Here is a 27,872-nt window from a genome sequence, read left to right as displayed (position 1 = left end):
AGCTTCTGTTCCTATGGGTATAATAACGGTGCTAACCTCAGGATTAAATAAGATCTTATGGATGTAGGACCTAGCACATAGTAGATATTCACTAAATGATGACTGTTTTTGTGGGGTGTAAAGGGCTCCCAGAGTGACACCTCTTCCCTTCCCAAGTTTTAAACCAGTTGACAGAAAGACACATAAGTCAAATATATGGAGATTTAAAAGTCATGCCATGCCAGTTATGATGGCTCGTGCTTGTAATCCCAACACTTTGGGAGGCCAAGGTGGGAGAATTTGCTTGAGCCCAGGAGTTCGAGTCCAGCCAGGGCTACGTAGTGAGATCCGATTCTTAGAAAAAATATTATTTTATTTTATTTTACTTATTTTTTTCAAGAGGGAGTCTCGCTCTGTCACCCAGGCTGGAGTGCAGTGGCACTATCTCAGCTCACTGCCCCCTCTGCCTGTTGGGCTCAAGCAATTCGCCTGCCTCACTCAGCCTCCTGAGTAGCTGGGATTACAGGCAGGCACCACCACACCTGGCTAGTTTTTGTATTTTTAGTAGAGATGAGGTTTCCCCATGTTGGCCAGGCTGGTCTCAAACTCCTGACCTCAGGTGATCAGCCCACCTCTGCCTCCCAAAGTGCTGGGATTACAGGTATGAGCCACTGTGCCCAGCCCCTACCAAAATAAAAATTAAAAATTAACTGGGTATGGTGGCACATATCTGTGGTCCCACCTATTTGGGAGGCTGAGGCGGGAGGATTGCTTGAGCCCAGGAGGTCAAAGCTGCGGGGAGCTATGATCACACCTTTGCACTCCAACCTGAGTGACACAGCTGTCTCAAAAAATAAAAAATGTAAAAAGTTGGCCTTTTTGGTGAAAAAAAAAAGTGAATTGGAAGATATAGCTGAGCTATTCCACCAAAATGGACTTCTAAATACACCCCTTGGGCTGGGCAAAGTGGCTGATGCCTGTAATCCCAGCACTTTGGGAGACTAAGACATGTGGATCACTTTAGCCAGGTGTGGTGGTGGGCTCCTGTAATCCCAGCTACTTGGGAGGCTGAGGCAGGAGAATCACTGGAACCCCTGAGGTGGAGGTGGCAGTGAGCTGAGATAGCTCACTGCACTCCAGCCTGGAGACTCCAGCTCAACATATATATATATATATATATACACCCTCTGAATTAAATTACCCTCCCTGCCACCACACACACCCACATACGACGGGCCTCTCTCTTCGTAGGACAGAGGCCCTCTGTAAGCTTAAGTCCTCGAGGAGGAGTTGAGAATGCTTGCTCTCTCTAGGAAAATAATTCCCAGAAAGAGGGAGGATACTGCTCAGCTGAGCATGTCCATCTTCTCCAACAGCCATCCTGTTGCTTCCACTCCATCCTCAACTTACTGCAAAATAATTATTAGAATGAGAGTGACAGGGACAGGTGATAAAAACCAGACAAGGAGGAGAATTTCCTCCATTTCTGTTTTCACTCCCTACAGGCCCTGAGTGGCATCTTAGGGTTGGACTTATAGGGGTGGTGTGTGGTGATTTCCCCTTTTTCTCTGGGATCCTTTTCCCCACATTCCCTGCCCTGCTCTGTGTTCTGAAGAGCTACACACCCTTTGCCCTGGCCCCGTTGCCATCTGCTGTCTAGGTTCAACCAGTGGGAACTACTGGCTGGAGATTGAGGCTGAGAGGGAGAGAGAAGCCAGGGTATTTCTCACCCTCTCTAAATCAGGTGTGATTGTGTCTCCCCTCGGCTCTGAATCCTGCCAAATATTCTTCCATCTTTGGTCCTTCCTGCTCCTTCTGGGTATCCGTGCTGTGGTTCCAGCTCCCACCCAGTAGTCCCAGGCCCAAGGCCCTGTGATCACATCACATCCTCCAGCCCTAGGGACAACAGCAGTGTCCTGGTGTTGCTAACTTTTGGGTTACTGTCCCAGCATCCAATCTTGGGAAGTGACACCAAGTTTGGAGAAAGGAAACTGCAGGAAGAACAGAGCTGAGGATGACGCTGTAAAATGAGTCTCTCCTGGAGTGGGGTGGGGATTGTCCTGGTTGCAACACCTCCAGTGGTTAAGCCATCCACCAGCCCAGCAGGGGCTCCAGAAACCTGTGGGAAAGGATTTAAAGTTTGCCATCTGTTTGGGAGTGGGGACATGAAGCTGCACACGCATAATGCCACAGGATTGTAAAAGGTCAACCGTCTTTATTAAAAAGTGGCAAGTTTCCGGGCCAGGGACGGTGGCTTATGCCTGTAACCTCAGCACTTTGGGAGGCCAAGGCTGGTGGGTCACTTGAGGTCAGAAGTTGGAGACCAGCCTGACCAACATGGTGAAACCCTGTCTCTACTAAAAACATAACATTAGCTGGGTGTGGTGGCGCATGCCTGTAATCTCAGCTACTTGGGAGGTTGAGGCAGGCAAATCGCTTGAATCTAGGAGGCGCGGGTTGCAGTGAGCCAAGACAATGCCATTGCACTCCAGCCTAGACAACATAAGCAAAACTCCATCTAAAAAAAGTGGTGAGTGTTGACAGAGATTACTGGGAGGTAAGCCTCCTACCCCCACAAGCTATTACCCCTCTGTGGCCACCACTGTGCTACTCTTCTGCCTCAACCAACACCAGCGTCAGGACTCTCTATTAACCCAACCTGATGCCTGGAGAAGACAAGCCTCTAGATGGTAGGATGGGCTAGCAGGCACTAGATTACTCTAAGGATCGCTTCGGGTCCTCCTGGACTCACCAGGCTCTTGTTGTGGCTCCATGTGCGTTCCCACCGACTTCACATATGTGCAACTTAACAGCACCTCCTCCTCTCCCAGGGCTGATGACTCTACAGCCCAAGTGTGTGCAATCCAGACGTGCAGAGGAGTTGATGCTTGATGGGGTGCAGGTCTAACCAATGGAAGAATAGAGCCTGTGCGTAAGCCCCACCCCCACCCCCTCGCCTGCCCACTCACCCAAGAATGGTTCTGAGATGCCATTTATTCAGCTGCATTTTCTCTAGGGTGAATTGTTCCTCCTTATGTGCTTTACTTCCCTTGGCCCCCATTCTGTTCGCTGTAATTGCACTCTGTAATGAAATCTAAAATCAGATCTGCTTTCTGGGGAATCAAGGCTAAGACACCAGCATTCCTGTCTCTCATGGAGAAGAAGCCCTCCCCCCATGGTTTTTCCCAAGAGAAAAAGACATTCGTAAGACAATAAGGCCACAGCATTTTATGTAGGACAGAAGTGCAGTATTACCCTAGTATTCAGCTCCCTTTCCCTTCTTCCCCCAGCTTCATGCTATCCGTGCCCACCTACTCATAATCCTTCTCCAGGGCAGCCATATCCTCACGGGCCTCAGAGAACTCGCCCTCCTCCATGCCCTCACCCACATACCAGTGCACAAACGCCCTCTTGGCATACATCAGGTCGAACTTGTGGTCCAAGCGGGCCCAGGCCTCGGCGATGGCGGTCGTGTTGCTCAGCATGCACACAGCACGCTGCACCTTGGCCAGGTCACCCCCAGGCACCACAGTGGGAGGCTGGTAGTTGATACCGACCTTGAAGCCTGTGGGGCACCAGTCCACAAACTGAATGCTGCGCTTGGTCTTGATGGCGGCAATGGCAGCGTTGACATCCTTGGGCACCACATCTCCACGGTACAGCAGGCAGCAGGCCATGTACTTGCCGTGCCGGGGATCACACTTGACCATCTGGTTGGCCGGCTCAAAGCAGGCATTGGTGATCTCGGCCACCGACAGCTGCTCATGGTATGCCTTTTCTGCAGAGATGACTGGTGCATAGGTGGCCAGGGGGAAGTGGATGCGAGGGTAGGGCACCAGGTTGGTTTGGAACTCCGTCAGGTCCACATTGAGGGCCCCGTCAAAGCGCAGGGAAGCTGTGATGGAGGAGACAATTTGGCTGATGAGGCGATTGAGGTTGGTGTAGGTTGGGCGCTCGATGTCTAGGTTGCGGCGGCAGATGTCATAGATAGCTTCGTTGTCCACCATGAAGGCACAGTCTGAGTGTTCCAGGGTGGTGTGGGTGGTCAGGATAGAGTTATAGGGCTCGACCACGGCTGTAGACACCTGGGGTGCTGGGTAGATGGAGAATTCCAGCTTGGATTTCTTGCCATAGTCAACAGAGAGCCGCTCCATCAGGAGTGAGGTGAAGCCAGAGCCAGTGCCCCCGCCAAAGCTGTGGAACACCAGGAAGCCCTGAAGGGGAGGAGAAATGTGGGGCATGGAGCACAGCTGTTGGACAGAAAAGAAACAACTTGTGCTGTTTTAAATATCCAAAAGTTTCATGAAATCCTTGGAAGTCTTTTCCAAGAGCATAAAAGAGATCCTCACAGGGAGGATCCTCCCTGTAAGGATGCTTTTCTTCTCCCTGTCCCTCTTCCTCTGAAATCTCCTGAGGTCCTTAACACACAGCTCTCTCGTATGCTGAGAAAGAGGGGTGTGATGGTGGGTGGTGTTGGCTGTCTAGGCTGACCAGTGCACAGGACTCCAGGGCTTCTTCATCTTTTCATCATCATAACTTGCCAAGAACCCCCCCCCACCATCATACACATGCCCCTCTGATTTAACTTTGGATATTTCTGGAGGGCTTCTCTACTAAGATCAACAATCCAGGAACCTCATCCCCATCCTTCTTAGGAGCCAAAGCCAATCACAGAGCCTTCGCTGACGTTCTTTGAATCCCTGATTTGCACAGGGACTTCTGCCCGCATTCTTGTAACACAAGGTGATATTCTGGGAATGCTTATGGACCCCCACAACTTGGCCAGGCAGCCCATCAACATGTTAGCCTTAATGGATACTCTGCCTAGCACCAGGCCAGCCACTTCAGAGATACAGGAGACACCAGCTCCAGGCTGGAACCTGCAGTTGTCCCCCCAATCAGAGTGCAGGCCACTCCTCAATGGTTCTGATCCTTTGTGTTTCTCCCAGAGGCTGAAGCTATCCTTCCCAATCTGGTCTCCAGACTACCTCACAACAGGAATCCAGAGTCATCCCTCCTGCCCCAGCCCTCAGCCCTTTCCTCACTGGCTTCTGAATCCAGTGCAGTACCAGGTTGATGAGCTCCTTCACAATGGTGTAGTGACCCTGGGTATTGTTATTGTCAGCATCTTCCTTGCCTGTGATGAGCTGCTCTGGATGGAAGAGCCAGCAGTATGTGCCTGTTTGAACTTCATCTGAAATGGACAGAGTTTGGGGCCCTACCTCCCTTTGGGATCCAGCTGCTGGAGCCCCAGGGTACACCAAGGGAGTGGGGTCACCAGGTCCCAGGTTCTGCATTCAGGCTGCTGCTATTACCTGCTTGGATGTGTGTGTGCTGCTTGGATGTGTTTTTTAATAAGGAAAGTATTAGAAATAGATGTTGGAAATAGATGCTCAGTGCCACAGAGAAAAATCAGCACTGAGACAAAGGATCTTTCAGCAACACAATTTTTACTTCCTGGACTGTAGGAAGGGTACTCTGACTAGCCATCTTGCCATGAGAGTACAAAGAACAAAGAAAAACACACAAATTTATCTTTTACGCATTTGGGGTCGTCCTTACTGCTGTGTCTGATCTCTGTTGACTGGAGCCAGACCTCACAATTTAAATTAAAACCTGATTGGCAAAACTTTTCTAAACATGTAAAAGCAATGGTGAGCTGGGACCTGCCTGTGAGCATGTCCAGCACAGATATCTTGGTTAAAGTACAAGGACATAGAATGTACTACATGTCCATAAGCATGGCATGTCTAACAGCTACATGGGATAGGGCTTAACAAAGTTATTAGCATACTTATGATTTAACAAGAAAGGAAACTTTAAAAATGAACTTTTCTACTTCCCACAGAAAGGGATCTGGAGTGGCCTACAGACTCCGGAGCTGAGTAACATGATGATTCTGTACATCTGGAGTTCTAACTGGCTGCAGCAACTGGGAAGCTATACCACAAACTCCAGTGCTCTGCAGTTATGGAGTAAGACTTGCTGTGGTACCCAGGGACAAGGTCATGACTGGGACTGATCATCACTCAATGATCATGGTGGGGTCCAGATCCACAAACACCGCCTGGGGCACCTGTTTCCCAGCCCCAGTTTCACTAAAAAAGGTGTAGAAGGCGTCGTCCCCTCCCCTGATGACCTTGTCACTGGGCATCTGCCCATCAGGCTGAATCCCATGTTCCAGGCAGTAGAGCTCCCAGCAGGCGTTGCCAATCTGCACACCAGCCTGCCCACGTGGACTAAGATGCACTCACACTGAGTGGGCAAAGGGCAGAGAACGGCCTTGGCAGAGGGAAACATATCATGCCTGAACATGGCTCCTGCCTGCCTTCCTTGAGTGGCTCTCTGGCTGAGGGCCAAGGCTGCTGGACTCTGCTCTGCTTGCCTCACCTCCTGTGTCTAAGCATTTACTGGTGGCATTGAGGAGCAACAGGCATTGGCTCTAGAGTCCAGGCCAAAATCCTTGGGGGAAGCAGAAGATGTGGGAAGTTCTGAGACTATAGAGTCTTGCTCAGTGCCTGTCTCGATGAGGAACATTTAAGGGATCGAATGAATCCAGAAGAGCAAGATAATCAACCCACCTGTGTCCATTGGTGAGGGAAGCAAGGGAAAATAGTCCAAAGATAAAGTACAGGAGACCATTAACTTCAAATCTGGAATAATGGTGCTCTCTGGCAGGGGAGGCAGGTAGATGCAATTGGAGACAGATTGTATTTAGTAAGCTTGATAGCTGCTGTTCATCACATTATTCTTTTCTTTTTTTTTTTTCTTGAGACAGAATCTCGCTTTGTTGCCCAGGATGGAGTACAGCAATGTGATCACAGCTCACTGTAGCAGCCTCGGACTCCTGCGCTCAAGGGATCCTCCTGTCTCAGCCTCCTGAGTAGCTGGGACTACAAGCATGCATCACAATGCCTGTCTAAGTTTTTAATTTTTTTGTAGAGACAGGTATCGCCCTCTTTCCCAGGCAGGTCTTAAATTCCTGGGGTCAAGCAGTCTACCTGCCTTGGCCTCCCAAAAATGCTGGGATTACAGGCATGAGCCACCGTGCCCAGCCTATCACATTATTCTTTATACCTTTTTGCATTCCTGGAATATTTCTTAATTGTTTAATTAGGGTGCCTTCTCCATAAATGTAACACTTCACTGACTATTTTTTAATAACACAAGGGCCTGAATTTTCATGATTTTTAGATGGCTGGGATTCATCCATAAATGATCTTTATTCCAGCCCCATTACTTCTCTACTTGTCTTGAGTAAAAGTCCTTAACCTCTTTGTCAATGTTCTCCTTTTGAAATGTGGACAATAATAAGAGCCGCCTCCTAGAAAAACTATTAGGATTAAATGAAAGAATGCATGCAGTGCCTGGCCCCCTGCCTAACACACTCTAGGGTTTCCCTTCCAATTTCCCACCCCCAATCCCTGATGAGTTGAGGCCAGGCGCAGTGGTTCACGCCTGTAATCCCAGCAATTTGGGAGGCCAAGGTGTGTGGATCACTGGAGGTCAGGACTTCGAGACCCACTTGGCCAACATGGTGAAACCTCCTCTCCACTAAAAATACAAAAATGGTATATACTTGTAATCCCAGCTACTCATGAGGCTGAGACAGGAGAATTGCTTGAAACCAGAGGGCGGAGGCAGCAGTGAGCCAAGATTGCACCACTGCACTCCAGCCCGGGCAACAGAGTGAGACTCCATCTAAAAAAAAAAACAAAAAACAGAAAGAAAGTAATGAGTTGAGCTGAGACCTCAAGGACTGGAGAAATCCCAGGTGGGTCCAGTCCCAAGCCTGCCTTGGCTCACCAATCACCTGCCTGGTGCTACACCTCTGAGCCTGCCCAGCCAGCTCCGTCCACAGATCCAGACATCATCCTGGCCCCCAGAACTACTACCCCATGGAAGGTGTCTCTAGCCTCTCCGGAAATGAGGCCTCACACTGTGGGGTAGCAGGTTTGGGGCAAAGAACTCAGTTTCTGGAGTCACACAAACCTGGCCTCAAACCCCCATCTCTCTGTGACCCAGTACAAGTCATTTCACCTCAGCTTCCCCCAGCACCTTTTTCATGACTAGAAAGAGAAGAATCTCATACCCAGCAGGCTGTGTTGTTACACTTGTTAAGCACTAATTAGGTGCCAGGTGAAGGTGGCACTTTACACACATTATCTCATTTAATCTTTACCACATACACCTTAGGTAGGTAGTTTTATTGCCCCCAATTTATGGATGAGGAAACTGACCCTCAGAGGAGTCAAGTAGCTTGCTCAAGGTCATGAGCAAAACCAAGAATGTTTAGAGCAGGGACAGCCTGGCACCAACCATGCTCTTAACTGTTCTTCAATCCTGCCTAGTAGGGAGGTGGGTAAAAGATATCATATGAGCCCCAGGCACAGCCAGCTCTTGACAGATGGAAGCACCCCCCTTTCCCTCCTTCCTCTCCCCACTGATCTGTAACTAACATGAGAGGTCAGACAAAGGCACAGCAGATGGGCAGGGCAGAGGGAGGAACCAGAGGGGAGAAGCTTCTATGGAGGATGTCTCCCCGTGGTGGGAAGGTGGGACCAGAGCCCAACAGTGAACCTGTGGCAAGACCAAGGGTCTGGAGATTCTCAGCCAGCAGAGGAAAGCGCCTACACTTTCTGCTCAAGTCCTGCTTCCCTGACACTCCCCACCCCTAAGTTCAGACCCCCTCAGCAGCCCTGCTCCTGCACCTGGGCTCAGCCCCACATTCTGGTTACCATCGACCTTTCCTTCCCTATCCCCTGTGATGCCCCCCACATCTGCACATTTGGGGGCCACAGCCACATCTGGAAGTCTCTTTCCCTCTCCCCACCTCACCACATACTGTAGCCCCATCAATATCTGGACTCTCAAGATAGCTTCATGCCAGATAGCTTGGGCCCACTGGGACCTTCACTTGCATGCTCAGCCCCCTCCCCTCCACCAGGCCTGGACAGGGGCTGGCTGGGGTCCTGTTTGTCTGTCTACTGCAGGATAGTGAGCAAGGATGGATCTGTGCGAAATCTGCAGCGGCCAGCCGGCCTCATACTCTCTGGGTGGCTGTCAGCAGGTGAATGTTGTTAGAAACAGCCAGGGAGGGCAGGACTGTTGACTTGGCCAAGAAGCACCAGGCAAGCGCTGGGCCTGAGCCCAAACAGGGGAGCAGCTGGGGTGGGCAGAGGAGGGTCCAGGGCTAGTGACTCCACACAGGTATCCAGGGCCCTGGGTACATGGTATCTGTTGTCAGTCATGCAATACCATTTCCTCATGGCACAACCGACACTTCACAGGTGGGAGAGAATTTAGAAATCAAGACTCCAGCACCAACCCCATCCATCAAACCCAGTACTCCTGTGCCCTAGGGTTGGTGAGGGCTATCAGTCAACTGTGGGTGGAACTAAGAAGATGTCTGCAATTATCCAGAAATAATGAGTCCTCAGCCAAGAGATCAAGCCTCAGGACATCCTGCGTGGAAACTGAATGTCACAGAACAAGCAACCTAGAGCTTGGTTTTAACCCCACCTCTAATACCTGCTAGCACTTCTTTTTTTTCTCCATGTTCCCATCTGGAGAATGGGGAGAGGCAGTATTGCGAGATCCAAACAAGGTAACCTTTCTTATGTACTTAGTCCAGAATGGCTGCTGCTCTCTAAGGGCAAAGCAAGAGGATGAGCAGGACCTTGATACTCCCTAAATGTCTCCTCCTAGCCCATGGCAAGTCACTGCTGCTCTAGCCTGGCCTTACATTCCCCACAAAAAAGCCTCCCAATGGTCTTAGACAAAATTCTTAAATAAAAAAGCTAGTCTCACCAGGCACAGTGGCTCATACCTGTAATCCCAGCACTTTGGGAGGCTAAGGTGGGCAGATCAACTGAGGTTGGGAGTTTGAGACCAGCCTGACCAACATGGAGAAACCCTGTCTCAACTAAAAATACAATTTTATTAAAATATTAGCCAGGCGTGGTGGCACAAGCCTCTAATCCCAGCTACTCTGGAGGCTGAGGCAGGAGAATTGCTTTAACTGGGGAGGTGGAGGTTGTGGTGAGCCAAGATGGCACCATTACACTAACAGCCTGGGCAAAAAGAGAGAAAATCTGTCACACACACACACACACAAAAAAAAAAGAAAGGAAAAGAAAAGAAAAAGATAAAGGGCTAGTCTCTAGCATTTGTATTCTGCTATATTTATTTATTTATTTATTTGAGATGGAGTCTTGCTCTGTTGCCCAGGCTGGAGTGCAGTGGTGCGATCTCGGCTCACTGTGACCTCCACCTCCCAGATTCAAGTGATTCTCCTTCCTCAGCCTCCTGAGTAGCTGGGATTACAGATGCCCACCACCAGGCCTGGCTAATTTTTATATTTTTGGAAGAGACAGGGTTTCACTATGTTGGCCAGGCTGGTCTCAAACTCCTGGCCTCAGGTGATCCGCCTGCCTCAGCCTCCCAAAGTGCTAGGATCACAGGCGTGAGCCACTGTGCCCAGCCTGCATTAGCTTCTTAAGGCACCTTCTCCCCATATCTCCTTTGAGTCCCTCAACAACTCTGAGGTAAGCAAGGCAAGGCCTCCTTTCCCAGGATGAAGAAAAGAAAATTGAAGTCCCTAGTGTCCTTCCTGTGGTCACATGGGGATTAATTAGTGGTGGAATTAAGACTCATCTGGGACTTGGGGGTCTGCTTTCCCTCTTTCCACATGGCAGAGTGTCCACAGCAGCCCCTCCTCAGCCTTTATCTCCTTCCTCCCAGTGTTCAGTTCGATGGCCAGCCAGGGTCACTCCCTCAACTCTCTTGCCTCCTGCTATCTTCATCAGCCTTGTTTGACTAAACCAGAATGCTGGTTAAATTTATTTTGTCCCCAGCTCTGTGTCTGCACTCACCCAGCTAAACAGGGGCCATAGAAAAATCCAGAACTGGGTTGGGTGTGGTGGCTCACACCTGTAATCCCAGCACTTTAGGAGGCCAAGGCGGGCAGATCACGAGGTCAGGAATTTGAGACCAGCCTGGCCAACATGGTGAAACCCCATCTCTACTAAAAATACAAAACATTAGCCAGGCGTGGTGGCAGGCGCCTGTAATCCCAGCTACTCAGGAGGCTGAGGCAGGAGAATCACTTGAACCCAGGTGGTGGAGGTTGCAGTGAGCCGAGATCGCGCCATTGCACTCCAGCCTGAGCAACAGGGTGAGACTCTGTTTCAAAAAAAAAAAAGAAAGAAAGAAAAAAGAAAAAGGAAAAATCCAGAACCATGCTGACTGATGTTTTGAACGCATGGCCACTGGCCTCAAATGGGCGCTCATGTCACCTGGAAACACCACCACAGCGGCACCCCCATCCCGCCCCCTTAGCCAAAGCTTCGCTTTCTGCAGTTTCGGTTGCCTGTGGTCAACCACGGTCTGAAAATATTAAAGGGACAATTCCAAAAATACACAACGTATCAGTTTTCAGTTGCATGCATTCTGGGTAGCTTGATGAAATCTAGTGCCGTCCTACTCTGTCCTGTCTAGAACATTCCCATGTGCACATCTATTGGGCAAGACAGACAATAAACAAACAGGAACATTTCAGATAGCAATAAGCATGTGAATAAAACAACACAGGATAATGAGTCAGAAAGACATGCAGGGGCTGTTTTGTTTTGGTTTTTGTTTTGAGACAGAGTCTCTCTCCGTCACCCAGGCTAGAGTGCAGTGGCACAATCTCGGCTTACTGCAACCTCTGCCTCCCAGGTTCAATCGATTCTCCTGCCTCAGCCTCCTGAGTAGCTGGGAATACAGGCACACGCCACCATGCCCGGATAATTTTTTGTATTTTTAGTAGAGACGGGGTTTCACCATGTTGGCCAGGATGGTCTCGATTTCCTGACCTCGTGATCTGCCTTCCTCGGCCTCCCAAAGTGTTGGGATTACAGGCGTGATCCACCGTGCCCGGCCCAGGCCCTGCTATTTTAGACTGAACAGAGAAGAAGCCACTTTCTAAGAAGGTGATATTTGAACTGAGGCCTAAATGATGAGTCATCAGCCAGGCAAGATCTGGAAAATGGTGCTCCAGACAGACAGAATAGCAAGTGTAAACATTCATAGGTAGGAACCAGCCCAGAGTGTCCAAAAATCCACAGTGAGGAAGGGAGAGAGCTGTACAAGATGAGATCATAGAGGCAGAGGGGACTTGGAAGGATAATGGCTTTTATATAAGTGTAACAGGAGGGTTTGAGGCAAGCGTCATTGCCTAGCTTGTGTTTCAGAGATGACTGCAGCTGCTGCGTGGAGAATGCATTAGAGTTTTAAGCCTAGAAGCAGGAAGCTGGTTCAGAGGCTGCTGAAGGCATCTAGGAATAAAGGGATGGTAGCAGGTGGTGGTGAGAAGTAGCTGGGTTGGCTGTAAAGTGAGGGACATACTAGTGTAGGTGGTGCCAGAGCTTCTCAGCAGCCTTGCCTGCCCCTGCCCCTGCCACAGTTCTTCACTGGCAAGGTCCTGATTTATTTGAGTATTCACCCTTCCACTTGTTCAAGGAAGATGGCTTTTTCCCAGACCTAGGGGTGTGGACAGTTCAGTCCAAACCATCCATGGTCATTTAACTCCTCCCTCCAGTGACTGGTTTAGGCAATTGCTAGTGAGATATAAGGGGGAAGTCTGCTAGGGCGCTTCAAGGAAGGGTTTTTCTCCCGATAAAAAGAGATGTGGGAGGAAACCCCCCTTTCCTGCCTTAAGACAGTGTCGTATAAGGACATGGTACTTAGAGCTGCTATATCTTGTGTTCCTGAGGGAAGATGTCGCCAGCTCATTTAGGATGACAGAGCAGAAAGCTAGAAATACTGGAGTTATTGGTGACATGACTAAACCAACCCTGGAAAGGCCCTATACTCAGATTTCTTGTGAAATAATAAATGCCCTCATTGTTTAAGCCACTGATAAGTTAGGCTTTCCATTATTTGAAGCCAAGAAATTCTAACTTATAAAGAGGGAGAGGAGAGAGACAGGAAAATGATCCTAAGTTTTTAACTTCCTTGGGAGGAAGATGATCACTCAGACTGGGAAGCCTAGAACAGAAGCAGGTTTGGCAGGGAGTGGGGTGAGGGTAGAAAACAGAGCTCCATGTTAAATGTGTTATGTTTGGGAGTCTGATGGACTTTCAAGTGGAAAGGTCAACAAGACAAATAGGCATATGAATCTCAGGTTCAGAGGAGAGGTAGAAAATGGAGACATAAATTTGAGTCAGCAGCATATATATGACATTCATTTCGTTTTATCCTATTCTTTCACTATAGTATGGGAATGTATATACTCTAATTCTACTCCTTTTTGAATAATTCCAAAAATGTTACAATAACTTGTTTTTTGTTTTTTTGAGATGGAATCTCCCTCTGTCGCTCAGGATGGAATGCAATGGGGTGATCTCGGCTCATTGCAACCTCTGCCTCCTGGGTTCAAGCTATTCTTTTTCCTCAGCCTCCGAGTAGCTGGGGTTACAGGCATGTGCCACCATGCCCAGCTAATTTCTGTATTTTTAGTAGAGATGGGGGTTTCACCATATTGGTCAAGCTGGTCTGGAAGTCCTGACCTTATGATCTGCCCTCCTTGGCCTCCCAAAGTACTGGGATTACAGACATGAGCCACCACACCTGGCCTACAATAACTTTTTATTATGGATATTTTAAATGTACCTAAAAGTAGAGATAATATAATCCCTCAATAAAACCTCATATATTCATCAGCAAGCTTTAATAATTGCTCCTTCAGGGAGAAAAATAAATGAAGGAAATAAGAGAATCTAAGACTGGGCTATGGGGAACACCATATAAAGTTAAGCTCTCAGCTGGGCACTGTGGCTCATGCCTATAATCCCAGCACTTTGGGAGGCTGAGGTGGGTGGATCACAAGGTCAGGAGTTCAAGACTAGCCTGCCAAGATGGTGAAACCCCATCTCTACTAAAAATACAAAAAATAAGCTGGGCACAGTGGTGGGTGCCTGTAATCCCAGCTACTCAGGAGGCTGAGGCAGGAGAATCACCTAAACCTGGGAGGCAGAGGTTGCAGTGAGCCAGATCACTGCACTCCAGCCTGGGAGACAGAATGAGACTCCATCTCAAAAGTAAAATAAAATAAAGTTAAACTATCATAGTCCACCAAGAAGGAGTGGCCAGGACAAAAGCTAGAAGATGGTGCTGTCATCAAAACCAAGAAAAAAGAATTTCAAGAAGGAAAGAAGAATCAACCATGGGAAATGCTGCTGCGAGCAGCTGAGAAAAATGAAGATGAAGATGTGTGGCCTTTGGATTTGGCAAGATGTAGGCTGCTAGAGACCTTGGCAAAAGCATCTCAGCGGAGCATGTGAGTCAAGTCTGCAGGGAGAGTATTGAGGGGTGAATTCATGGCTATGTGATGAATAGAGTTCCCCCTTTGTAAAGGCTGTGCTCTGAGAAGGAGGATGGCTGGGAGATGCTCTAGTCTGGAAAAACTGAAGGCTGCACACCACTAAGGCTGCGGCTCTGCCTCTCCCAGATGGAGTCAGCGAAAACATTTTAAACTTTGAGTACCTTGCTGCCCTGCTTCAAGATAAAGGCGAGACCCTCGGAAGGGGTCAGAAAATACGGAGATGATAATGGGAAAGGAGAAGAGGGAGAGAGACCCAGAGGAAGAGTACTTATGTAGGTAGATGGACCGAAAAATAATTCAATGGGAGAGTGAAGAAGTGTCTGGCAGCATTTTCTAGATTCTGAACATGTCTATGAATGTCTAAAAGTTTTTGATCCGGTAAAATGAACCATTACCTGCATACTCAACCAGAGTTTGTGGCCCTAATTCTGGGGATCTGTATATATCCCAAGGACACATGGACACACACACACACACACACACACAATCAGAAGCAGAATCTGTATTTCACTAACATGTCTTGGGCATTTCTTTCTGCACCCATGTCTTCTCCATTTTGTCAGCTAGAAAGCATGCTTGAGTGTTGTAAACTCTTAGCTACAGGGGCCAGGGTATCATAAATGTGTAACGTAGGCTGAGTGTATGAAGTTATATGACAACAGACACAGAAAGTGATGAGCACTGTGGTGAACTGGAGGGAGCATGTTGCCCATCTTAAGATGGTAGCTTCTGTCCACCTCTACTGTCATATCATTTTCCTATTGTCACTGTAACAAATTATAAAAAACATGATAGCTTAAAACAACACAAATTTGTTATCTGCCAGGGCTGGTGTTCTGAAGTCCAAAACGAGCCAGGTGGGCTGGGCATGGTGGCTCATGCCTGTAATCCCAGCACCCAGGGAGACCAAGGCAGGCAGATCCCTTAAGCTCATGAGTCAAGACCAGCCTGGGCAACGTGGTGAAACCCCGTCTCTACTAAAAATACAAAAAAGCTAGCCAGGCCTGGTCGTGCGCACCTGTAGTCCCAGCTACTCGGGAGTCTGAGGTTGAAGGATGGTTAGAGTGCCACTGCACTCCAGCCTGAGACAGAGCCAGACCTTGTCTCAAACAAAAACAAACACAAAACAAAATGGGACTGGGTGTGACAGCTCACACCTGTAATCGCAGCACTTTGGGAGGCTGGTGCAGATGGATTACCTGAGGCCAGGGGTTCCAGACCAGCCTCGCCAACATGGTGAAACTCTGTCTCTACTAAAACTACAAAAATTAGCCAGGTGTGGTGACATGCACCTGCAATCCCAGTTACTCAGAAGACTGAGGCAGGAGAATCACTTGAACCTAGGAGGTGGAGGTTGCAGTGAGCTGAGAGCTGAGATGACACTACTGGACTCCAGCCTGGATGACACAGAGAGACACTGTCTCAAAAACATAACAAACAAACAAAACAAATGGGCCAGGTGCAGTGGCTCATGCCTGTAATCTCAGCAGTTTGGGAGGCCAAAGCAGGAGGATAGCTTATGGCCAGGAGCTCTAGACGAGCTTGGGCAACATAGTAAGACCCCATCATATCTACAAAATATCTAAAATGTATGTATATAATGTGTGTGTGTGTATATATATATATATATATATATATATATATATATATATATGGAGAGAGAGAGAGAGAGAGAGGAGAGAGAGAATTTTTGCTCTGTCACCCAAGCTGGAGTGCAGTGGCTCTATCTCAGCTCACTGCAACCCCCACCTCCTAGGTTCAAGGGATTCTCCTGCCTCAGCCTCCAGAATAGCTGGGAATTACAGGAGCCTAATTTTTATATTTTTAGTAGAGATGGAGTTTCACCATGTTAACCGGGCTGGTCTTGAACTCCTGACCTCAAGTGATCTGCCCACCTCAGCCTCTCAAAAGTACTGGGATTACAGATGTGAGCCATTGCACCCAGCCATTATATATATATATGTGCATATATATATATATATGCGCATATATATATATGCGCATATATATATATGTGTGTGTGTGTAGCTGGGTGTGCTGGTGCCTGTCTGTAGTCCCAATTACTAGAGAGGCTGAGGTGGGAGGATTGCTTGAGCCTAGAAATCTGAGAGCAAGGTTGCAGTGAGCCATGCAAATCCAAATAAAGAATCTGCACCTTGGGCAAGAGAGCAAGACTCTGTCAAAAAAAAAAAAAAGAAGAAGAAGAAACCAAAAGGGTCAAAGGGTCTTGCAGAATTAAATCTGTAAATTCTAGGGGAGAATCTATTCCATGCCTTTTCTATCTTCTAGAGGCTGTCCATATTCTTTCACTCATGGCCCCTATTCCTCTTCAAAGTCAACAATCACCTGATTCTGACCTGTACTTACTTTTGACTTCATTACTTTTTAATTTTTATTTTTTGGTAGAGACAGGGTCTCACTCTGTTGCCTAAGCTGGTCTCAAACTCCTGACTTCAAGTGATCCTCCCACCTCCCACCTCAGCCTCCTAAAGTGTTGGGATTACTGGCATGAGCCACCAAACTGGGTCTGACCTCTTCTTCTTTGACTCTGACCCTCCTGCCTCCCTCTTTCACTTATAAGGGCCCTTGAGATTACATTGGGCCTACCTGGGATAATCCAGGATCATCTCCTTATCTCAAGATCTTTATCTTAATCACATCTTCAAAGTCTTTTGCCATGTAAGGTAACAGTCATAGGTCCTGGAGATTAGGATGTGGACATCTTTATGGGGGAGCATTCTTCTGCCTACCATCTCTGAAGTGAAACAATTCATCTGACACACACTTAACAAATGTGTACCAGGCATGCTAAGCACTATGGTGGGGGCTACAAAGATGAATAAGACACAGTCCTTACTGCCAATAGTTTGCTATCTATAATAGTAAGATGTACATGTACACAAATAACTACATCATGATGTGCTATATGCACTAAAATAAATGTCACAGCTACTTAACAGTTCCTTGATGTGAATATGCACATCCCTAAACTCATGTGATACTCGCAATCCGAAATTGTCTCCCAGGTTTTACAAATGAAGAATCTGCACCTGAAGGTCAAAGAGGTTTAGGGTTTTTCCTAAGAAAGCTCAAGTCTCTTACTACATTCACTCTGCTTGGGTAGGGAACCACAAAGACAGTCCAAAGAGGGTCAGGGAAGGTCTGCAACCTCCCAGCATGTGTTCTGTAATCACTACGGCTCCTTCCTTTGTAGAGATCATGACCTCATTCCCCAAAGCAGCCTCACTATATGACCTTGTCAGTTTTCTTTTTATGAATGAGTCTTGTTCTCCCAATCAGATGGTAAGTCTACTAGGAAGAGACACCTTGTCATATTTCACTATATTCCTTTCCATGCCTTGCCTAAGCTATTTTGTTGGTAGAGTTGCCATCACTAGTTCTTTCACGGTATTACATTGTGTTGTCAGATGATGGGGGAGGGTCAGGTGAATCCTTTCCAAGTGATGTAGAGCCAGGAAGACAGGTTTCTTAAGGATGTGCAAACCAGCAGCACCCGGGGCACTGCTGGATGACTTTCCCCAGTGAAGGGAGACAATTAGAAAATGTAAGGCAGGCTGGGGCGGTTGCTCAAGCCTGTAATCCCAGCACTTTGGGAGGTTGATGCGGGTGGATCGCTTGAGCTCAGGAGTTCGAGACCAATCTGGACAATATGGTGAGACCTGGTCTCTACTAAAAATACAAAAAATAAGCTGGGCATGGTGGTGCATGCCTGTGGTCCCAGCTACTGAGGAGGCTGAGGTGGAAGGATGAAGTAGAAGGATGGCTTGAGCCCAGAGATGGAGGTTGTAGTGAGCTGAGATTGTGCCACTGCTCTCTAGCCTGGGTGTGTGGGGTGGGGGAGAGAAGGGAGAAAGGAAGGAAGGAAGGAAGAAAGAAGGGAGGGAGGGAGGAAAGAGGAAAGGAGGGAGGGAGGACAGAAGTAGCCTGAAAAGGTGGAGTGGGGAGAACGGAATGAAATGTAGAAAGAAGTGCTTCTGCTGAGGCCTGGGGCTGAGATCATTAAGGTGTAGGGTGCAGATTCTGCCCTTGGCTTAGAGACAGAAGAGACCAAAAAAGTCAAAATCATCTAAGATATGAGAATCTCAATTTTCTTGTCTCTTCCGAGTCAACAGACATTTTGATAGCTTACAACAATGTTTCCTTTTGAAGCATTCAAGTGTTTCAGTGAAACACTGAAACAAGTGATTCCAGAGAAGTCACTGCCTCTTTTCACCCACAAAAATGTCAAGGACTCAGTGAGGTTAAGTCACTTGCCCAAGGTCACACAGGGAAGCCTGGAGGCGAATTCAGGGTCCTGAGGCCTCCAGGTCAGCGCCCCCCACAGCTCTGGCAGCAAGAGAACTGGCAGGTGCCCGCAACGAAGGCATCATAGTGACGGCGCTGATGACCCGGCCACTAACCCGCGGGCGGCCGGCGAGCCACCGGCAGATTCCTGGGTTGGCCCCGGCAGACACGCTGCCGGGCTCGGTTCTGCGGGAGCGCCTAAGGAACCGGCACCCTGGGGCTCAGGTTGTGCAGCTCCAGGTCCTCGGCCTCCCACAGGCGTCGGCGAAAGCCTGCCGCCCAGGCCGGGGACCAGCAAGCGTCGGGCAGCTGGCAGGAGCTCCCCGGGGACCCGCCTCGGCCGCGCAGCCGGCTCCAGTCTCCTGGGAGGCGGGGCTGGAATGGTAAGGGCGAAAGGCCAGCCGCGGCCGCTTGGGAAGGACCGCCTCGCCTGCTCCCGACCTAAATCAGAACACCTGGATGACCGGCGGCCCCAGGACGCAGGTGCAGACGAGACTCTCCCAGCCACAGCACCCTGCGTCTCCGCGGAGGCCCTCGGGAGCCCAGGGTGTAGGCTCAAAACGGGAAAGAAAGAGTTAAAGCCTGAGTCGCGACTCCTAATCCCACCCCGACAGGTGAGGGACCCGCGGGCAGCTTGGGGATGGGACCCGGCCAGCTCCGCCCCTCGGGGCCAATTACCCCTCTGGGAGGCGTGGCCTGTGGGCCGCCCAGCCCCTAGTGGGCAAGCGGAGAACGCGGGCCCCGCCCCCCCATATAAGACCGGTGCGGCACTGCAGCTAGCGCAGTTCTCACAGAGACCCGTCACACCGACTCAACGTGAGACGCACCGCCCGGACTCACCATGGTGAGTGCGGCCCTGCTTGGGTCGCGCCCCTCCCCTAATTGCTCCTCTCCTTTGGGGGACACTCCTTCCAAGCCTGCTCGTGGACCTCCACCGGGCGTTCCGGGTCTCCAGGAGGTGCGAAGGTTTTGCATCTTCGTTCCCCAATCCCCTCCTGGTGACTTTGGCCGAGTCCTGTAGTTCACCTTCGGTGGCTGGAGATGGGGCTTGGGGTGGAGTGCGACTCTTCAGTGACAGAGAGGAACCCTCCTGGCACTCTGCTCCTGCCTTACCCAGCATTTGTGTCCCGACTCTGATTGAGAGTCACGAGGGCCCGCGCCCCGTCCTTTCCGCGGGCGAAGGAAGACCCGCTTGGCTGCCCTCTTCCATCCCCAGTCCCCGGTGCCCTGAATTGACCGAGCACGTGCTTGGCGTTAGAAGGTGGAAGGGGGTCAGGTTATCTAGTGCCGCATCCCCCTTTCCTCTGTGTATGCATTCCAACTATCCACGGAACCCCCTCCCTTGACTCAGCACCCCGCTTCTGAGCTGAGAGGGGTAGTGGGAACGGGGTTCGGCCTCCTGAAGCTAGCCGGCCCTCTCCAGCCGGAGCCCGGGTGCGGATGGGCAGAGACAGCTGGCGCTGAGCACTCCGCGGGCCGAGGCCAGGTTGGGGGGAGGGGAAAGAGGTGCGTGTAGGGGGTGGTATTTATAGCTCAGGAGCGGGGGCCGAAACCGAATCCCCACTTTGGGCCGGGAAGTAACTGGAAAGACTCCAGAGGGAGAGCGGATGTAGGGCTGGGCTGCAGAATGGCGCCCACCCTGCGCAGGGCAAGGCGGGTTACCTCTGGGGCCTCACCGCAGGTTCCGCTTCCTTTTCTGGATATTTGGAAACCGTCACCCCGCCATTTCAGTGTGGGAAGGGAGGTGCGCGGGCCCTGCGGACTTTAGTGCTTTGGAGGTTAATTTCGGGCTGGCAGGAACGGAGCCTAAGGCAATGTTTGCCCCAATACCCTCAAACCTTATCGCTGGCCCCTACCGTCTGCGCTTACAAGCATTACTGCTGCTACTTCCGTGCCGACTGACAGAGATGAAAGTGGTGAAGACACCCAGGTTGCAGGGGTGGAGGTGGGGAGAGGAGCCAGATGGGACTGATCCCCAGAGCCAGATGGGATTTAAAGGTGAGGGAGGAGGGCATCCTGATGGCTTGTGGTCCGCTGATACCAGATTGGATGGCTGAGACACCTCTGCAGCCTACAGGAAAGAAAGGGGGAAAGGGTTCTATGAATTCTAGCTGTTCATACTCAAAGCAAATAATCAAGTGGGTGGCCTCTAACCATAAACCCATACCTCCAGGAACCCTTCTTTTGTCATGTGAAGCCACAGTGCTCACTTGACAGATTCCCCACTGAAAAGTGGGCTAAGAGGTTGGCCTCCCTGCTGGGTGCCTCCAGGTGGGGAGTCCTGTACCCGGGAGCCCAGGCAAGCTGCTAGCCTCTTCTCACTTCTGCCCAGCCCCAAGCCTCCACTCTTGCCAACTGAGTCATCCTAGCTGGTAGGTGATAGGGTGGAAGTGGGACTTTCGAGGTGACGACTTGTGGTTGTGGGACTCATGCTGTGTCCCCTCTCTCTATCCCTCAGCGTGAATGCATCTCAGTCCATGTGGGGCAGGCAGGTGTCCAGATGGGCAATGCCTGCTGGGAGCTCTATTGCTTGGAACATGGGATTCAGCCTGATGGGCAGATGCCCAGTGACAAGACCATTGGTGGAGGGGATGACTCCTTCACCACCTTCTTCTGTGAAACTGGTGCTGGAAAACATGTGCCCCGGGCAGTTTTTGTGGATCTGGAGCCTACGGTCATTGGTGAGAAAAAGTGGGGACAAAATTGAGGGGGTTGGAGCATGACTCAAAGCTTCTCCCTGGAGAGAGGGTATTTAGATCAGGCATTCCTGGCCCTGAAAACTCCTAGCCGTATTTGAAGCTGCAGAAGGCAAGCTGATCTCAGACTGGCCTGGGTAGCCGGTCTGGTTCTCTCTTACACTCTGGTATCTCAGGCTGGCAGGAGGATGAGTCCTTCCATGCATCTGGCCACAGCCACCACCCGGGGGGAGGAAGGTCTCTGCTGAGCATAGCCTTGTGGTTTTTGCCCTTCCAGATGAGATTCGAAATGGCCCGTACCGACAGCTCTTCCACCCAGAGCAGCTCATCACTGGGAAAGAGGATGCCGCCAACAACTATGCCCGTGGTCACTATACCATTGGCAAGGAGATCATTGACCCAGTACTGGATCGGATCCGCAAACTGGTGAGAGTTTGTCTGGGGAGGGAGGGAACTTTAGAGACTGTCCTAATGGTCAGGAGTTTTTTTTTCAGATCCCTTTCACACGGGTCATCTCTAACTGTACATGGTCTTGAGTGTGGTACTGCTATGGCATCCTCAGTATGGCCCTGACTGCTGATATATTTATTTTATGCTTTATGGAGCCAGGTGATAGAGTCCCTCAGGCCCCTCCTCTGCCTAAACTGTCCTTCTCGTTCCTCCCTTTCAGTCTGACCAGTGCACAGGCCTTCAGGGCTTCCTGGTGTTCCACAGCTTTGGCGGGGGCACTGGCTCTGGCTTCACCTCACTCCTGATGGAGCGGCTCTCTGTTGACTATGGCAAGAAATCCAAGCTGGAATTCTCCATCTACCCAGCACCCCAGGTGTCTACAGCCGTGGTCGAGCCCTATAACTCTATCCTGACCACCCACACCACCCTGGAACACTCAGACTGTGCCTTCATGGTGGACAACGAAGCTATCTATGACATCTGCCGCCGCAACCTAGACATCGAGCGCCCAACCTACACCAACCTCAATCGCCTCATCAGCCAAATTGTCTCCTCCATCACAGCTTCCCTGCGCTTTGACGGGGCCCTCAATGTGGACCTGACGGAGTTCCAAACCAACCTGGTGCCCTACCCTCGCATCCACTTCCCCCTGGCCACCTATGCACCAGTCATCTCTGCAGAAAAGGCGTACCATGAGCAGCTGTCGGTGGCCGAGATCACCAATGCCTGCTTTGAGCCGGCCAACCAGATGGTCAAGTGTGATCCCCGGCACGGCAAGTACATGGCCTGCTGCCTGCTATACCGTGGAGATGTGGTGCCCAAGGATGTCAACGCTGCCATTGCCGCCATCAAGACCAAGCGCAGCATTCAGTTTGTGGACTGGTGCCCCACAGGCTTCAAGGTCGGTATCAACTACCAGCCTCCCACTGTGGTGCCTGGGGGTGACCTGGCCAAGGTGCAGCGTGCTGTGTGCATGCTGAGCAACACGACCGCCATCGCCGAGGCCTGGGCCCGCTTGGACCACAAGTTCGACCTGATGTATGCCAAGAGGGCGTTTGTGCACTGGTATGTGGGTGAGGGCATGGAGGAGGGCGAGTTCTCTGAGGCCCGTGAGGATATGGCTGCCCTGGAGAAGGATTATGAGGAGGTGGGCATCGATTCCTATGAGGATGAGGATGAGGGAGAAGAATAAAGCAGCTGCCGGAGCCTATTCACTATGTTTATTGCAAAATCCTTTTAAAATAAACAGTTTCCTTGCACGGTTTCTTGTCCCCTCTGTGAGTGCTTGAGCTTCTGCTGCCTTCCCCTTCATGATGCCGCTGCCCTCACTGTTTGCTGCTAATGATCCTTATCCCTTCCATGGCTGAAGATGAGACCTGCCAAGGTGTCCTTGCCAGGCCCAGGAAGCATAACCCCAGGGAGTTTAAATCGAAGTCCTAGGGGTACCTGGGATAGGGAGGAAATGAGGACCAAATCCAAACACAAACTATTGAAGGATGAATCTTCAGTTTCTTTCAAGTAGAAGTTTAATCCAGTAGTTTATCTTTGAGAGTTAGACTGCTGCCCTGTTCTTCCTGCCGCCTCTACATTTACAAACTGGAAGCAAGGCTTGGCCCAGGCTCCTCTGCATTATGAGGGTTTGGGAGTGGGGCTGGGCTGGCCTAGAGTTCCTGGGCATGGAGCCACGTCATAAGCTTGGGGGATGGGAGGGAACACAGGCGATCTCCTAGAGTTGTTTGTGCTACTGCACCTCTGAGCAGCTTTGCATAGCTTCCTGTCTTGCTGCTTTGCTGGAGCTGGGGCTGTGCCATTAAAAGTCAGGTCATCTCCCCTCTGTTTGTGATTTATTTCTGGCCTCAGCCTCAGTGCTAACTGGTGGGAGACTCCTGCTAGGGCCCCCGGGAAAGCTTCAACTTTGCCAACAGGAGCCCCAGGCCCCATGCTGATGTCAGCCTGCAGGGTGGGCATGGTTGGAGGGAGGAGGCTTGGATCACAACCAAAGGAGATGCCAACCCTGCCCTTGCCTTTCCTCCCGCCTTTCCTCCCTGGTGATTCAGGGACAGTGCCCTTCCCTAGGGAACAGGTTTGACGTCCAGCTAAGACAGGGCCCCTGTTTACTCAGCAGAGTAGGCAAGAAGTGGCAGCTGGATACTGCCATACCACACTGCCCCATTAATCATTAACCATGTATGAGCTAGAACCATCAGGGAGACATGAGCCCAAACAGCTGCCACCTCCACTCCCCTTGCCCCTAGGCTGAGGATGGGAGATTGTAATGTAGCTGTCCCAAAGCTTCCTCAGGTGTCTCCACCCAGAGGCCCTTGCCTGGCAAACCGGCTGGGCTGCTTTGACAACTGCTCAACCCAGGAGTGAAGGAAGGAAAGAACTAGTTGGGTGCTTTTAGGGGGCCTTAGTCCCAGTTTTGACACAGGCAGACACCAGCTTAAGCCCAAGCAGCTTTAAGTTCTGATCTAAGACAAACTAGAACTGTCCACTGCTAACCAACCTCCTTCCATGGAATGAAGTCACACCACTGCTGACTCTGCACCAGTCCCTCTTCTTCCCAGGTTGTTCACCTGGAAATGGCAACCAGACTCTGGGTGCCCTGCACCTCTTCTCTCACTCCAGGAACACTGAGACTTAAGATCCACTCCAACCTGTTTCCTCTTTATTCTTTATACATTCTCCTGCTCCCAGATTTGGAGGCAGAACATGATATGAGCTCAGCAGTCCCACTCAGAGCCATGTTCCATATCCCAGCAGTTTCCCTTTTCCCAACCCCCACCCACCCTCACTCAGTAAGTCTCCTTGCCCAGGTTTTGCTCTTGGAGGTAAGAAAGCAGAAGAGCGGATGCAGGACTGAGATGACTGTCCTGACCCCGTGACCCCCAAGTGTAAGAGAACAGTATCCTGGATGGAATTAGGGGAGATTCCAATGAGGGATAGGAACCTCTTTCTAAGGCCTGAGGGACCACCTTCTCAACATGCCGCTGCTTTTTCAGATTTGGGTAGTGTGCTGGCCAGGAGCTGGGGGCTGTAGCACCTCCAGCTGACTGAGGAGTTGAGGAATGTGAGGACGCTGCTGTGGGTCCACGGTCATCATCGAGGCCAGGAGCTGCCGCAATGCTGAAGAATGCCTGTGGAGGGAGGAGCTCAGGGAGATTGGATGACACCTATCCGCCAACTCAGCTAATACCAGGGGGGAGTCTGAAACACCTCGTGCCACATTCATTGCTTGCTCACCTGGGGCTTTGTGGGATGCTGAGTTGGTTCTGCACAGCAAGGGCCACACTGTCACCCTTCTGGAACACCATGTCATAAGGGCCTTCCCCAAACATCATGGCATATAGCACGCAGCCTAGGGACTGAGTATAACTTGGTTAGTACCTAGAAGGGGACCAATGGAGGTGACATCTCTCTCCTTCTGTGGTAAAAGGACACTATATAAGCTAAAAATATGCTGACCTCAGCCACATGGTACCGCCAGGGCCCAGAGAAACTGCCAGTCAGCCAGAGGCCTCTGTAGCCGCTGCTTAGCCAGTGCCTTCAGTACTGACACTGAGCTGTATTCACCCTGTTCAGGGGCAGGGATTATACCACATCCGGTGCAATTGGGTACAGTATCAGTAACAGTTCCCAGGAAGGAAGTTGAAGTGGATGGGGACATATTGTGGCTCCTGGGGCCCCATGCAACAGAAACCAACAACCTACTCTACTCCACAGTGGGTACAGAGCCACAGCCCTCCCTACCCAGATGCCCTCCTACATGCTCCTCACCCAGACATCAGTCCGCTCATCGATGACACAGTGACTCTGCACAGAGAAGAGTTCTGGGGCTCGGTAGGAGATGGTGCACCGCTGGGCTGCCCAGTCCTGGAACAGTGGTCCCAGAGCTCAAAAGTGGAGCACAGGGCATGGTCATGTGACCAAACCGGGGCATGCACCAGAAGGGGCGGAATGGGGAACTGGTGAGAAAAGGAGCATGGAGACTCTTTTACCTGCAGGGTCAGGGCCTGGCGGGAGCCCTCCACGTGGATGCATGCTTGATTCATGGAACCCAAGTCCATTAAAACTGGCTGCCCTTCGTCTCCAAGCAATATATTGGTGGGCTTCAGGTCTCTGTAGGGAAGTAGAAATGACCTGGACATCTCTGGACAGGAAGCCTGGAATCCCGGTGAGCAAAAGAGTCATGCAGGCTGTTTCTTGAGAGAACAGAGACCTCCCATTTCTCTTAGTGAGGCTCTTCCTCTGGGCCCCAGCAAGCACACAGGGTCCTCCCACTGACCTGTGGGCATAACCCTTGGCATGAATGGCCTCAAGCCCTCTGCAGATCCCCAGCAGCAGCCGAAGGATTTGATCCTCGGTCAGGAAATTGCCTTTGTCCTTCAGCCTTTCTATCTCATTCCACAGCGTACCTCTCTGCAACACAAGTTTCCCTAAAGTTGGAGATGTTTTTGGAGCCTCTGCTCCCTAGGCCTGATCCCTTCCATGTGTCAAAGCCTATCAGGCCTTTCATGACACACACCTCAAACCCCAAATCCAAAGCGGCCACCCAGGACGTGGTCCCTGCTTCCTAACATCTGGACTGCTCACACAGCCCTTGGGTACGTGGCTCTGTTGCAACCCCCTCCATAACCAAGAGTCTTTCTGACCTTGAAGAATGGTAGCAGCAGCCAAGCCTCATGCTTAGCACCCCGCTCCCTCAGACAGTAAGCCACGAGGTGAAGGATGTTGGGGTGATTGAAGAGGTGATGCATGTCGGCCTCTCGCTGGGCCTCCTCCCGGTCCTGCTGCTCATGACACAGGATTCGCTTCAGGGCGTAGAAGTGTCCATCATGTAACCCTTCCACTAGGTCCACATAGCTGAACCCACTGTGGGCCAAAGGGGTCAATGAAGGGCCATGGTCATCTCCAACATGGCTTGGACCTAGAGAAATTTCCTGGTGGGGAGTGGGGTGTTCTTCCCATTTAGCAGAAACCCTCCCAAGATGTGGCTCTAAGTGAAATCTGAAGAATATTATACTGTGAGCTCCTCAGGAGCAGAGATATAGAAATCTTTGAGGTCCTATGGTCATAATAGAGATCTCTGCACCTGACAGAAGTAAATAATAGCCAACACTTATCAAGTACTTAGGAACCAAGCACTGGGTGAGACATTTTATAATATTATCTCATTTAATCCTCACAACTCCATCAGTGAGGCATGATAATCATCTCCATTAAGCAGATGGAAAAAAACATGGTTTATCAAAGTCACACAAAGTGGATTTAGCAGGCCTGGCTCCAGGATCCACCTTCTCGATACCGTGTAGCTAAGAGCTGTCAGGTGAGAGAGGACAGGGATAGGGATAAAACCCTTGTGCCCCAAACATGTGCAGACCGCTGTCCTTCAATGACCATAACCTTCAGGACTAGTTAATTGACTTCCAAACACTCACCCCTCCCCCAGTTTCTGGATGAAGAGGTAGCGCTTATTGTCAATGATGACAGTTCCCCGAGAGCAGACACACAGTGCGTGGCCCATAATGTCTCAGTCATCCTCTTCAAGGACGATCTGAGGCTACCGAAGAGCTCGTCCAAGATGAGTGGGCTCTTCCAGGAGATGCGCTGGGAGCCCAGCGGATCATGCTGGAAAGAAAACAACGGCAGGGTCGCAGGTCCGGCACAATCCAGAAGATTCCTGAAGTCCCAATGCGGAGAGCTCAGGCCCAGGTCTCTGGGACCTACACTACTCTACTGTCTAGGGAAAACAGGCCCTGCTCCGTCGCCAGCTCCAAGGGTGGGGTCAGGGGCCTTACGGCCTCAGGACAGACACACAGCGGCTACCCAGCCACTTCCTCCAACCCCAGCCCACCTTTGGGCAGCCCCACTCCCATGCCCGTCGCGCCGCAAAGGCAGAGCACAGGGTAGTTCAAAAGACGTGCGAGGCTCAAGCCCATTCCTGGCAGGGCCCACCCCTGGCTTCGGAGCCCAGAGCCCGGGGTGGGCCAGCCCGCACTCCCCGACTGACCTGGCTCGGCCAGAGCGCAGCGCCACGGACCGGAAGCAGCGCTGACATCATCAGTCCGCACCGG

General features: G+C 50.7%; 2 protein-coding genes and 1 pseudogene across 8 annotated transcripts; 1 reads left to right on the top strand and 2 right to left on the bottom strand.

The window, feature by feature from the left end:
- Nucleotides 1-3,187: 3,187 nt before the first annotated feature.
- Nucleotides 3,188-4,222, bottom strand: LOC100410702 (tubulin alpha-4A chain pseudogene; annotated as a pseudogene). Its single transcript, XR_013519113.1, has one exon. The product of XR_013519113.1 is annotated as a tubulin alpha-4A chain pseudogene (transcript).
- Nucleotides 4,223-18,791: 14,569 nt separating this feature from the next.
- Nucleotides 18,792-23,062, top strand: TUBA4A (tubulin alpha 4a). Of its 3 annotated transcripts, none has more exons than XM_035305810.3 (4): nucleotides 18,792-19,266; nucleotides 21,111-21,333; nucleotides 21,626-21,774; nucleotides 22,019-23,062. In XM_035305810.3, exons 1-4 carry the CDS (start codon nucleotides 19,033-19,035, stop codon nucleotides 22,988-22,990), a joined length of 1,578 nt encoding a protein of 525 aa, XP_035161701.1. In that variant the 5' UTR covers nucleotides 18,792-19,032; the 3' UTR covers nucleotides 22,991-23,062. The 3 variants fall into 3 exon arrangements, with proteins under 3 accessions (XP_035161701.1, XP_002749857.1, XP_035161702.1); XM_002749811.6 differs by lacking the exon at nucleotides 18,792-19,266 and adding an exon at nucleotides 19,434-19,496; XM_035305811.3 differs by lacking the exon at nucleotides 18,792-19,266 and adding an exon at nucleotides 19,434-19,610.
- A 1,382-nt stretch (nucleotides 23,063-24,444) lies between these two features.
- On the bottom strand, nucleotides 24,445-27,834 carry STK16 (serine/threonine kinase 16). 4 transcript variants are annotated; one of them, XM_035305813.3, is made up of 8 exons: nucleotides 27,653-27,834; nucleotides 27,237-27,426; nucleotides 26,451-26,670; nucleotides 26,084-26,217; nucleotides 25,797-25,917; nucleotides 25,576-25,671; nucleotides 25,042-25,163; nucleotides 24,445-24,935 (listed from the first exon to the last, which is right to left on the bottom strand). In XM_035305813.3, exons 2-8 carry the CDS (start codon nucleotides 27,320-27,322, stop codon nucleotides 24,797-24,799), a joined length of 918 nt encoding a protein of 305 aa, XP_035161704.1. In that variant the 5' UTR covers nucleotides 27,323-27,426; nucleotides 27,653-27,834; the 3' UTR covers nucleotides 24,445-24,796. The 4 variants fall into 4 exon arrangements, with proteins under 4 accessions (XP_035161704.1, XP_002749858.1, XP_078184737.1 ...); XM_002749812.6 differs by having other exon boundaries at nucleotides 27,809-27,834; XM_078328611.1 differs by lacking the exon at nucleotides 26,084-26,217 and having other exon boundaries at nucleotides 25,797-25,961; nucleotides 27,809-27,834.
- Between the last annotated feature and the right edge of the window lie 38 nt (nucleotides 27,835-27,872).

This window comes from Callithrix jacchus, chromosome 6 (assembly GCF_049354715.1).
Source record: "Callithrix jacchus isolate 240 chromosome 6, calJac240_pri, whole genome shotgun sequence".
Classification (NCBI taxonomy): domain Eukaryota; kingdom Metazoa; phylum Chordata; class Mammalia; order Primates; family Cebidae; genus Callithrix; species Callithrix jacchus.
Note: the sequence above shows the minus strand (reverse complement) of the source record. Positions and strands in the feature narration are given on the sequence as shown.